At 37.5% G+C, this 13627-nt stretch overlaps 1 protein-coding gene across 9 annotated transcripts in view; it reads right to left on the bottom strand.

The window, feature by feature from the left end:
* rc3h2 (ring finger and CCCH-type domains 2) overlaps positions 1-13627 on the bottom strand; it is a 105552-nt gene that overhangs the window by 47016 nt on the left and 44909 nt on the right. For all 9 annotated transcript variants that reach the window (XR_011882859.1, XM_072240636.1, XM_072240638.1 and 6 more), the window contains 5 exons: positions 13139-13314; positions 8416-8616; positions 3278-3410; positions 1218-1336; positions 707-819 (listed from right to left, as the gene is read on the bottom strand). Coding sequence is in view for 8 of the 9 variants with exons in the window: in XM_072240636.1 (XP_072096737.1) it covers positions 707-819; positions 1218-1336; positions 3278-3410; positions 8416-8616; positions 13139-13314 (742 nt within the window). In the remaining variant the exon portion in view is untranslated. The remainder of the gene's footprint in view (positions 1-706; positions 820-1217; positions 1337-3277; positions 3411-8415; positions 8617-13138; positions 13315-13627) is intronic.

The raw sequence follows: 13627 nt of genomic DNA, 5'->3' as shown, positions 1-13627 counted from the left end.
AATATGTCTTCACTGATATACCTTTAAACTGACAACATTAAAAATGTAGTTGTTGGATGCTTTTGCTCTCTCCACAGGAGCTGCCTAATATACTGACAGTTGTGGCATGTACAGAATTTAGTTATTGTAGATTTTTGATCTGGCATTAAGTTTTTCTACAACCTCAAAGTAATCACCTCATAAAGGAAACACTTAAGATTCTAGTTCATTATTACTGATTTTGAAAGTTTATGATTTTCCAAGAAGTGAACTGCATGGGAATCTTTATATTGTCCCTTTATTTCTCAAGTTTAATCCAGATTGTAGCTTCACTGTTACAGCAATAGAAATCCTAGTTACTCTCAGAAATGACAAGATTACAAATATCCAATCCTGGATATAATATCGACTGTTTATTCCCCTCCACAGGTGCCCAATTTGCTCAGTTCCTACAGTACTGTGTGCGTGTTGGAAATATCCAAAACGCAATCAAAATTTCACATCTCAAAAGAAAATACGTAATTGCAATACTGTTACGGGGACTCAACAAATAAAATTACGTAATCTGTAATTTACATACCAATGCTTAAAGGGGCAACATTATATTGCTCAGTGCCAATGTTTCTCCCCAACAATGAGCATGTTTTTCCTGAATTTGAAAGTAGAAAGACAGGATTCAAGGTGCAAAGATACTTTTCTACAATCAATGTATAATTAAAATACATACTTTTCCAGCTCCTCTTGGGAGTGAGCAAAGGTACAATTGGCACCACGAGGACAACCTCCTTGTTGTCGAAGGTCTCGGCACATGCTGGTTTTATACTTGCTGTTTGGCTGTGGCTGATAAACAACAAATGAACAATACTTCAATGGCTGTTTAAAACTGGCAAAAGTCAGGCATAATCTACCATCAACAGTACTCAATTGTTTTCCACTTGACAATTACGCTCTGCTGTGAAATAACAGAAAACCGTTTCTATATACAAACTGCTGTTAAGCAATTTATAAGGAAGCTATACATTGAAATAAGTTTACTTCGAATATAAAATAACCTAGAACAATGTGACAGTAAAGCTTTAAATTTTACTCTGAATTTCAATTTGAAAGCAGCAAAAATAATGCACATTTTTAACAAATAGTTTCAAATAACCAATTATCTTCAGGATATTGGCTAGCTCAAATTCTGTTGCCAATATTTGACTCTTGAAGCAAGACTACATTAATAAAAATAGGCTTACTTGTGGTGCTTCATGGCCCTTTTTACTAAAATTCTGGATGAAATCCACAAGCCCGTGAACAACAGTCTTTACAGCTACCATTGAATTTTCTAGTTGTTCCCACGTTGGAGCTGCAGCATCTTAAGAGAAAGACAAGACGGTAGTTTTTTCTTCTCCAATTTCCAAAAACAGCACACCGCATTGAAAAGCTAAGGCAGGTTTGACATTTTACAACTTATTCCTTTGTATTTACTGTGAATACCCACAAGAAAATTAATCTCAGGGTTGTATATAGTGACATATATGTACTTTGGTAATAAATCTACTTTCAACTTTGCAAAAAGTAATTTGCCTTCAATTTTTCATTCTGTTTCACTTCCTTTCATCTCAGCCTCTTCAGAATGGCGAAATCTATTCACATATTGATAGAGACACAGTCATAAATTTTAAACAATGAAAAATTGGAAGTGTTAGTTTTAAGACGGACCTGGGTATCCTTGTACTGAAAGTTAATATCCAAGTGCAGTATGCAATGAGAAAACCAAACTGTTCAGTGGCCTTTATTGCAGAGGAATTAAATGCAAGATCTAGGTGCTTTAATCAAATCATATCAGGTCCACAAAATAACATATATCGGCAAGACAATACTTGAGACAAAAGGAAAGTAATTAAAGTTCATTCAAGTTATTTCTATTTCTAAATACAGGAGATTTGTCATCAGGAGGCCCAATCTTCATAAACTCTTTCCTTAAGTGAATTTAGAAGAAAGAGTGGTGACTGCATTTAAATGTACAGAATTTTTGGGGGCTCGGTAGGACTGATATTGATGTATTCCCAGGCCGGGGTATTTAGAACCAGGTGTCAAGTTCCAAAATAAAAGGTCTACCACTTACGACAGACCACAAAAAATTATTCGCCCTGGAGGATGGGGAAATTTTAGAATTCTCCATCCAAGTGGGTTGTTGAAGCTTGATTACCAAATAGATTCAAGATACATCTTGAAATAATGAAATCAAGATGTACTAGTTAGTGCAGAGTAAAATAGCACAGACTTAAAAGATCTGTCAAGATTTTATGGAACAGATGTGAATGGCCAAATGGTCTACCCAGTTTCTAAGTTCAAGTCCACGCTGCCAGTCAACCAAATGTGTCCAGCTGTCCAAGATGGCCACTATTTTCAGTGTGAAACTATTGCATATGTCTGCTTGATCTTAGTGTTTACACTTCCAACAGAGCTTTCTGGGACTATAAAAGCCACCCATATCATGAAGGCATTTTCCACAAATAAGCAATTCCTATTCCACTGAAAGAACTATGTTCCTCAATATGCCACCATATTGATAATATGTCACCAAAGAATCTTAAAAAATTTCCAGAGATGTACAGTGGAGAGCCTTCTGACTGGTATGGTATGGAGGCGCCAATACATACGATTGTAAGAGGCTTCGGAGAGTTGATGACTCAACTAGCTCCACCATGGATATAAGCCTCACCACCATCAACAGCACCTTCTAAAGGCAGTGCTACAAGAAAGCAGCATCTGTCACGAAGGACCCTCACCATTCGAGACATGCCTTCTTCTCTTTACTGCCATCAGGGAGGAAGTATAGGAGCCTGAAGACCAAACTTGATGTTTTAGGAACAGCTTCTTCTGCTACACCATCAGATTTCTGAAAAGTCCATGAACCCAGGACCTTAGAGAAATCTATTCCTCTCTTGTACTATTTATTTACTGTTATTGCAACTTACAGTAATTTGTTAAGCCTACACTGTACTACTACCACAAAATTTCATGACTGATGTGCGTGACAATAAACCTGATTCTAAAAATGTAATGCATGGTAATAATGCAGCCCTATTCAGCTAAGGATCACATTCATTTACTAAGCTGACATCATGGAAACTAAAATACTGAAAAATGTACTTTTTCAAAATAAATATACAAATACTTTGGCGCAATAGGTACAAATTCATTGGGATTGAATTTAGTCAGTTATATCAAAAATAAATTACTTCCAAAAACTCAGTAATATTCCTAGTTATGACTGTTGAGTTTAAGGAACATCAACATATATATTTACCAGGATTTGGGTCTATATTTGCTAAGAGTTCAAGATGAGATCGTAGTCTGTTCAGATTAGCTGGATCTGTTGTCCGTTGCAGGACAATAGTCAATTCCTGCACACTCTTTGCAAAAGATTCTGGAGACTGGAGCTGCAGACAACAGAGAAAAAGGAATTAAGGAAAGTTCTGTTACAATTGGTTGTAACAAAGATTTACATGAAATTGCGCTACAGTTTGGCTATCACTACTGAGCTACCATTGGGCATTATATTTCACCTAGCAAGCACAAAAAATATTGGAGAAACTCAGCAGGTCAGAGAGCATCTATGGAAGGGAATAAGAAGTTTAATCAGAACTCCTTGCAACTACTAACAATTTGCTCAATAATTGTGATGAAGATGAGAAAACTCTACTTCACCTTGAACATCCACAATATTAAATCAGTCCACCATGGTCTACTTTGACAGAAAAGTCGGAAACAAAAGCAGCATATTACCGAAATTTTGAGAGATTGGATGTGGGTGTCCTTGTGTGGTTAGTATGCAGCAACACCATTTGGAAAAGTCAAGGGAATGTTATCGTTTATTAATAGAAGAAATAAATACATAACTAGGTAGATTATGTTTGTTGCAGAGGGCATTAATAGACCACATCAAGAGTACCGACTATAGTGTTGGCTTTCTTATGTTAATACACAGGAAGTGAAGCAGTTCAGGAGGTTAACAGACTTATCATCTAGAAATGGCAGGTCACCTTATGAGGAAAGGTTGTATAGGCTGGGCTTGTACTTGCTGGCGTTTAGAAATGTGAGAAGGACTTGGTTTAGGAAAGAGGATGAATCTGTGGAATTCACTGCCACACACAGCTGTGGAGGCCAAGTCAGTGGGTATATTTAAAGTGGAGGTTGATGGGTTCTTTATCAGTAAGAGTGTCAAAGGCAGGAGAATGGGGTTAAGAGAGATAATATACCATCCATGATGCAGCAGACTCCATGGGCCAAATAGCCCAATTCTGCTCTTGTGTCTTATGGGTAGTAACTAATGAGTCTAGATGAATGTGGAGAGCACATTTCCTCTTGTGGGAGAATTCAGGAGGGGGAGGAGTTGACTGTTTACAAATAAGGGTTCATCCATTTTGGACAATTGAGTTGCAAGTTTTAAAACCCTCTTGCTCAGAGGAAAGTGGAAACATGTGTATAGCTAGATACTTATTAAGCAGACTGTGGGATGGTGATATGTATGGAAGATTCAAGCAGGTAAATAGGAATGCAGAGTTGAGGTTATACTCAGCTCATCGAAGATTACAGCACGGTACAGGCGCTCAATTCAAGATATTATGCCGACCCTTTAACCTACTCTAAGATCAATCTAACCCTTCCCTCCTATATAGTCCTCTATTTTTGTTTCATTCATGTGAACAAGAATCCCTTAAATGTCCCCAATGTATTTGCCTCTACCACCACCCCTAACAGTGCTTTTCATGCACCCACCACTCTCTAAGTAAAAACCTACCTCCAAACTCCCCTTTATAATTAATTTTCTCCAAACACCTTAAAATTATGCCCCCTCGTATAAACCACTTCCATCCTGGGAAAAAGTCTCTAGCTGTCCACTCAATCAATGCCTCTTATCATCAAAAATGATCTAAATTATAAATATAAAACGCAAAACAGTTGATTACATAAGTATTCACCCCCTTAAGGTCAGTATTTAGTAGATGCACCTTTGGCAGCAATTACAGCCTTGAGTCTGTGTGGATAGGTCTCTATCAGCCATGCATATCTAGACACTGCAATTTTTTCCCCATTCTTTACAAAACTGCACAAGCTCTGTCAGATTGCATGAGGATTGTGAGTGAACAGCCCTTTCACTTCCAGCCACAAATTCTCAATTGGATTGAGTTCTGGACTCTGACTTGTCCATTCCAGGACATTAACTTTTTTTGTTTTTAAGCCATTCCTGTGTAGCTTTGGCTTTATGCTTGGGGTCATTATGCTCCTGGAAAACAAATCTCCCAAGTCGCAGTTCTCTTGCGACTGCATCAGGTTTTCTTCCAGGATTTCCATGTATTTCGCTGCATTCATTTTACCCTCTACCTTCACAGGGCCTGCTGTAGGGAAGCATCCCCACAGCGTGATGCAGCCACCACCATGCTTCATGGTAGGGATGGTGTGTTTTTGATGACATGTGGTGTTTGGCTTACACCAAATATAGTGTTTAATCTGATGACCAAAAAGCTCAATTTTAGTTTCCATTAGACCATAGAACCTTCTTCCAGCTGACTTCAGAGTCTCTCACATGCCTTCTGGCAAACTCTAACCAAGATTTCATGTGCTTTTTTCAACAGTGACTTTCTCTTTGCCACTCTCCCATAAAGCTGTGACTGGTGAAGCACCCAGGCAACAGTAATTGTATCCACAGTCACTCCCATCTCAGCCACTGAAGCTTGTAACTCCTCCAGAGTTGTCATAATTCTCCTGGTGGCCTCCCTCACTAGTTCCCTTCTTGCACGGTCACTCAGTGTTTGAGGACGGCCTGCTCTAGGCAGATTTACAGCTGTGTCATGTTCTTTCCATTCCTTGATGATTGATTTAACTGTTCTGCAAGGGACAATTAGTGACTTGGAAATTTTCTTGTATCCATCTCCTGTGTTGTGCTTTTCAATAACCTTTTTGTGGAGTTGCTTGGAGTGTTCTTTTGTCTTCATGGTGTAGTTTTTGCCAGGATACTGACTCACCAGCAGCTGGATCTTCCAGGTACAGGTGTATTTTTCCTACAATCAATTGAAACACCTTGACTGCACACAGGTCTCCAAAAACAGATGTCTATTTAACTGATTATGTGACTTCTAAAACCAATTAGCTGCACCAGTGATGATCTGGTGTGTCATATTAAAGGGCGCGGATGAATACTAATGCAATTATTTTGAGTTTTATATTTGTAATTAATTTTGATCACTTTTTTGAGATCTGTTTTCACTTTGACATGAAAGAGTCTTTTTCTGTTGATCAGCATAAAAAAAGCCAAATTAATTTCACTGTGATTCAATGTTGTAAAACAATAAAACATGAAAACCTCCAAGGAGGGTAAATACATTTTATAGGCACTGTACATTCTCCCTGTAAACCGTGTGGGTTTCCTCTGGGTGCCCTAGTTTCCTGCAATACACATTCCAAAGACCTATGGGTAGTAAATTGCAGGCATGCTATGATGACACCAGAAGCATAGTGACACTTGCGGGCAGTCCCCAGTACATCCTTGAACTGTGTTGGTCATTGATTCTGTTGTCACTGATAATAAAATAAAATAACTAAAATTACTGAGCCCAGAACACACGCACTCTTACGACTCAAACATTCTTTTTATTTTACTTGTGCACAAGGAGAACAGCATGGGCCCGTCACTCACACTTTCTGAAGTTTGAACAAAAAAAACTGCTATTGTTTTATATATACACAGATTTGGCTTATCAGTGGATATTGATCATTGTAAATTGTATATGTTTAAATTCCTTGTTCGAAAGATCAATCGTCATTCACAATAGAGGTGTCAATTGAAACTTCAATCAGACAGTTGATGATATTTTGAAATTAGTAAAGACAATAGAGCCTTAGTTGTTGGGTATGTTTCACATCCTTCCATTAATCTTAACTCGTCTGACTCTGGCATCCCCTACTGTATAAAGAGACACTAGGTTCTAAGAAGTCCTTTCTGCAAAAGTCTCACTACAGAGACCTCACTTGTTTGACTTGAGTACATACTGCCGCAATCAGCCCAGCCCATCTGGTCTGTCATAAGCAGAGGTGTCACTGGCAGTCTCACTTCAAAGGTCTCGCTTGACTACAACTGCCCCAGGCTATCCTTGCCTTACCACAACTTGCACAATGCAAATGGTACACTTCAATGCATGTTTTGATGTACATGTGGCAAAAAATGTAACGTTTAAAAATTTTTAACAGTTATTTCCAGTTCTTGCTAGGCATTGGAAATTTTCATCATTAAGAGTTACCAAAATACCCACTTTGCAAGGTCTGTCATGAGCTCTATTCATTCTTTTCTCAGATCTTTCTATCATTCTGCACTAGGTCCACAACTATTGCAAATATGCATAAAATTTCCGGGAAGGAAACTATTCTATTCTCTATCTCTTGTATTCTGACTATACCACCTTCCTTTACTTCAACCAAAGAATTCCTACAGATACAAGCTCCTCATCCATGTTCTATTTCCTGCACTTCTGATCTTCTTCCTTCTCCACTGTCGCAAACTAGGAAAGAGATTCCACTTTCTGTCCACCTAATCACTCCCTCTCCTCACCTCTTCCAGTGTTGCAAAAGGATAGCTCCTTCCTGCAGATTCTGATCTACTCCTATTTTCACCAATACTGCCGGGAGGCATGAGCAACTTGTGGGAGAAACTATTGACCATTCAGCCTATTGAGTCTGCTCTGCCAATCCACCATGGTCGACTTGTTATCCACCTCAACCCTATTATCCTGTAACCTTTGATACCCTTACTAATCAAGAACCTATCATAGTCATACTTTATTGATCCCAGGGGAAATTGGTTTTCGTTACAGTTGCACCATAGATAATTAAATAGTAATAAAACCATAAATAGTTAAATAGTGATATGCAAATTATGCCAGGAAATAAGTCCAGGACCAGCCTATTGGCTCAGGGTGTCTGACCCTCCAAGGGAGGAGTTGTAAAGTTTGATGGCCTATGGAATGACTTCCTATGACGCTCTGTGTTGCATCTCGGTGGAACCTCTGTTTTAAATATACCCAATGACTTGGTCTCCACAGCCGTCTGTGACAATGAATTCCACAGATTTGCCACCCTCCGGCTAAAGAAATTCCTCTTCATCTCTGTTCCAAATGGTTGTCCTTCTATTTTGAGGGTATGCACTATGGCCCTAGACTCCCCATTATAGGAAACATCCTTTCTATGTCCACTCTATCTGAACTCCACACGAGCAACATCCAAGGTCAGAAATAAATCTGACCTTGGATCCTGGGATGGTCAAGAAGCAGAGGTAACTGCTTTGCCACCATTTTATTGAGGTTTGCTGTGGACTGAGAACAGGATATTTTAGAATTTTATTAAGTTACCCTGGTAAATCATAGTATTAGCCACATCTTCTACACAACACACCTTATCAATGATGGACTGCATGTGTGATTTGTGTGCCAAGTCTCCATACAAAAGGGAAGACCATTGTTCAGGGGAAATTCGAAGTCCTGCCTCCATGGCAATATGAACAATCTGTGCATCATGCTCCCTGCGTAAAGCTTCATAAGTACGAAACTCTTCTTTCAGTTGCATTAGAGAAGAATCTTCATCCCTTTTTGTAACCTACAGAGAAACAGTCCACAATTAATCATGCTTATCCACATACATACGTCCATGTGGCAGAAGGCAGTTCAAAAATGGGAAAATACAAGGTCATCTAATTTGGAACCAAGAGAGACCTGATCAGTTCTAAATGACAAGAAATTGTGGATGACAGATTAAAGACTCTAAAGAGATGAGGTACTGAAAGAGAGTGGACAAATATAAATGCTAATGGAATATAGTGGATTCCAGTTAATTGGGCCATCAGTTAATCGGGGCAACTCTTAAAGAACAAAACCTAATTGAGAAAATAGCTAGGATTCCCTTCATTTATTTGGAACACTACACTGCTTAATTGGGACAGAAAATTGTTAAGACATGATACCTGCTTAGACCAATTATTATATCGTGTCAGTTGTGTGTGTTCGTCTTCAAAATGCAGTGATTTTCATCACTGATAACTGGTGAGAAGTCAGCAGTAAGACAATTCCAAACTGTTTTCAACCATTCAGGCTTGGAGATGCCAGAAACGGCTAGGAGTGAAAATGAAATGATTTCACTACATCAACAAGTTAGAAATTACGAAGAATTTGAAGGTATCAAATATTACAATGAAAATGAAGATTTGGAGGATGTGATCATCAAAAGTACTGTATGAAGGCAGTCCATTATCTGCACTTGGTGCCTTTGCTGGTTTTCTTCATTTACACTCAATCAAAAGAACACAGCAGTGTACACTAGGTGAATTTCTCCATCAATAACTATTAGGCACTAATACACAGTTTTATAATACTGTGGTAGCATTGGTAATGTTCTGACTTGTTCTCTATTTCATTTAAATATATAATTTGTTTCTCAGTTAAATGGTAGTTTGTCTTTTTATACACCTTTTTAACCATGTAACTTTGGCTAATGGGGCAGTCAATCAATGAAGCCAAAAATAATTGGTCCTGACGTGTCCTAATTAACTAGAATTCACTGTATTGTTTGTTCTGTGCAGCAAACTTAGCTGCTCTTTCATCACAATTCTAACCACATACCATGCCCAATTGCTAGCATTGGTCAACTCAAAATTCTGGGTTCAAGTTCCATTGGACATTTACGCACAAAAATCAAAGCTGACTATGTAGTGGTGAAACTGTTAGAAATAACATTGCTAAAGATGAGATGTTAAACCAAAGCATATTTGCTCTCTTGTACTGATGTACAGCCAATTTATCTTTGTTCAATATTACAAAAAAGGATTATCTGGCTATTATCAAATTGTAGAAGCTTTATTTGTTCAAATGATCGCTTGTTAGATCCAAACTGGAATTCCACTGGCTCCCAACCTTATTTTATGCCATAGACCCCTAGAATAACCGAAGAATACGTGGACCCCAGGTTGGGAACCCTTGGTGTATTGCATTCTAGGTCAACACCCACAAAATGCTAGAGGGCAGGTCAGGTGGCATCTATAGAAACAAATAAACTATTGATGATTCAGGCAGAGACCCTTCATCATGGTTAGGATTAGGGCATCTCATGATGGATATTTTGGTCTTGAAGTAGAATATAAGTTTCTATTTGCTCCGAATTAGTTCTATGTTTTTTAAAATTATCCACTAGAAATTGTGTTAGTTTATTTGAAAGTAAACAAAGAAAAGTAATCACATAGTCAAATTTGTCAACAAGACACAAAAGAATGAAAAATAAATTGATTTGAAAAGACATAAAAGCAGCAAAATGCACATCAGGATTGCATATCAAAAATGAGGTGATTTTTCACTAATACTCTTTTAATAAATTATACCCACTATTGCTTACCTGATGAAGCCAACATGCTTAAGTAATTAACTACCAGAATACATATTTAGTTGTACAGGAGTTAAACATTTTAATGATGGAAGTCCTTCCTGGCTTAGTGAAAGGGCATAAACTCACAAGAATTTCCGATGGGTGTAAACAACTTTCACAGCACTCAAGAATAGATATACATTACAGTAGCCAGCAGCTTGCTAAACTTCCTGCACTCTCTTCACCCATATCTGTCCCACATTTCTGCAGGAACTTTGCCTATAGGTGCCTGCAAAGCTTTTCCTTTCCCTTAAGGAAAGATAGAGAGATTTGATAAACTTCTACAACACATGCTGGCCAAAATTAGTCAATGGAATCCAGGAGAGAATAGTAAATTAGATCATTGGTAAGAAAGACTGATGAGTAATTTTGCAAGTGAAAGGCTATAATTAGTGGGATTCCACTGACCTCAGTCCTCAGCTCCTTACTCTATATATTACGTATTTTCATTTTAGATTTAAATATTAGGGCTAACACAAGACGGCCATGCAGAATACATCAAATGCATTGCCCTCATTCATATATTTTATTGTTTCAAAAATAAAATTCTCGTTGAGGAGAATTTTCCTTTAACAAACCTATAATGTGGCTTTCCATGTTAAAGTCTATACAGTTCCTCACAAATATAATCCAAAAGTCTCACCACCAAAGTGAAATTTACTGGTCTAACTTGGTTTTTAAAATCACTTCCTCCTTGTGAAATAACAGTACATTATCAGCCTTCTGGCACCAATTCTGCAGCCAGGGGTAATGATAAATGGTCAACTCCTCTTCCTAGCTTTCTTTTAAACTGTCTATACCTGCAGATTTAACAACTTCCAAAACATGCTGAATCCCTTTAATACTTAACATACCATGTTTATCCCTTCCATTATATCACACTCTTCCTTCATAACTACAATATTTGTACCAACTACTTCATTTGTGAAGACTGTAAAAACTTTACCCAAAAACTCTGCCTCTACTGCTCTTATATCTCTTGGTCCCTCCACACCATTGTCCTCTAGTTCTTTATTTTTAAGAGATCTTTGGATTATGACTACTTTGTCACACTATTTCTTTGCTTTCCTATCTTCACATTTGATTTCATCTTTATATTTTCTATATTCTTGAAGATTTTCTGCTCTGTTAAGCTCCAAGATGTATTTTCTATAATATGGTGACAAGCACCGGATTCAATATTTCACTTGTGTGTGGCTTAATGGTCTAACTAGTGCTTTATAAAAGGTTTAAGATAATCCTCCTCTTATTGTGCATTGGACTCTTTAAGTCCAAGATCTCATTATTTCCACAATTACTTCCTAAATAGGGCCTGCCATTTTCAAAGATGTATGCACATACTCCCCAAAAACCCTGTAAAACAGTGGCAATGACTCAATATCGTATTTAATTCATTCAGCTGAACTGACTGATCTGTTTAAAAATAAAAATAAATGCATTTGATACACAAAATCACACTAAATACATAAAATCATACTAAATTGTGATTTGTAGGTATTGTAGGTGACAACTGTGCAGTTTTGGCATCAGCACATTCCATCACACACCATCTCTATCTGCTGTAGCTGATAATGACTGTACCTGCATGAAGAGGTTCAGGTGGTTATCAATGTGCAAGGATCTAGGTCAGCAACTATCACTGAGCAAGACAAATACTGGGCTTGTAGACTGCTTAAAAAGGATTTTGTGGATTACCTGCCCAGTGGGTGAGGGGCACTTGTGGGTAAATGGGATCTGTTCCTTGACTGGATCAGCTAAACTCTGGGCTGTGCTTCTCTCAGGCGGGTGCAAGTTATATCTTTGCATATCAAATATATTCATCTTTTTCTTTAAAAAAACAAACTGCTGTCAGTTTGGCTGAATGAAACAGAGATAACATTAAGTTAGTCCTACTGTTTTATAGGGTTTTGGGGTATGTACGTGCATAGATCTTTGAAAACAGCGGCCCTGTTAAGAAAGTGTCATAAAAATAATGGGATCCTAGATTTTAAGAGTCCAATGTACATTAAGAGGAAGATTATCTTAAACCTAAAGCTCCAGTTAAACCATTAAATCACAAGTGAAATATTGTATCCAGTGTCTGTCATCACATTATACAAAGGACATCTTGGAGCTTAACAGAGCAGAAGGCTTCTAAAGTATAGAAAAGGTAAAGAATGAATTAAATGTGAAGTTAGAAAAACAAAGAAAGAGCATGACAAAATACTCACAAATCCAAGGATCTCTTTAAAATAAAGAACAAGAGGATAATGGAAACAAGAGCAGGTCCTATTTGGAACCAAAAATAAAACTGAGGAAACAGAGCTTATGAGCTCCACTCTCCATAGCAACAGCATCAAATGTCATTAATATAACTCCTTGTCCTTGCCAACAAGCTGAATATGGAACAATTACTTTTCAACATGATTCGCAAGACAACACTGCCTATTGTGTTTTTAAAAGTTGCAAGGTAAGTGAAGCTGTAACTCCACCTCCTTATCCTCTATAAAACAAAAAGTCACCATTACTTTTCTACAATGATGTCTATCTCATCTGCAGTTTAGTCATTGTTTAAAAACTCATTAAAAGTTGTTTTTTTTGATATATTAAAATCTATTTTGTTAAAATAATATAAAATACAGACTTTTACTTAAAATAAAGCTCTTAAATTTATAGAATTTAAGTTTCATGAGATGAATAGAATATTTTGTAAACCCAAATGCAGTACCTTGAAACATGAAGCACGGTACAGGAGTTGTACGACATGACCAATACTGGTTTTGGATGCCTGAGGAAATCGTGGTTCAAGCCTCTGAACAACGAAGAGAACCAGCACTTTCCTAGAGAGTGCTGACCCATCTTCCAATGCAAGCAAGACCAGTTTAAGCGCTTCTTCCTGCATAGCTGATAAAGGAATGAAAAATGCAAGCATTATTTTAGTTCAGATATACTTAACAAAATACTTCCTAAAATTTTTAAGTTTTTTGGGTATTTAGAGTTAAGTGAGAAAATAGAGTTGATTAAACAGAGACAGAAAATAAGATTAGAATTTTTTTGTCACATGTATAGTACATCGAAACATACAGTGAAATGTATGGTTTGTGTTAAACCAAATCAGCAAGGATTGTGCTGGGCAACCTGCCATAGTTCTGGCACCAATATAGCATACCCACATTTCACTAACCTTAACATGTACATCTTTAGAATGTGGGAAGAA

This window comes from Mobula birostris, chromosome 22 (genome assembly GCF_030028105.1).
Source record: "Mobula birostris isolate sMobBir1 chromosome 22, sMobBir1.hap1, whole genome shotgun sequence".
NCBI classification, from domain to species: domain Eukaryota; kingdom Metazoa; phylum Chordata; class Chondrichthyes; order Myliobatiformes; family Myliobatidae; genus Mobula; species Mobula birostris.
The sequence above is the reverse complement of the archived record's forward strand: the minus strand, read 5'-3'. Positions and strand labels throughout refer to the sequence as shown.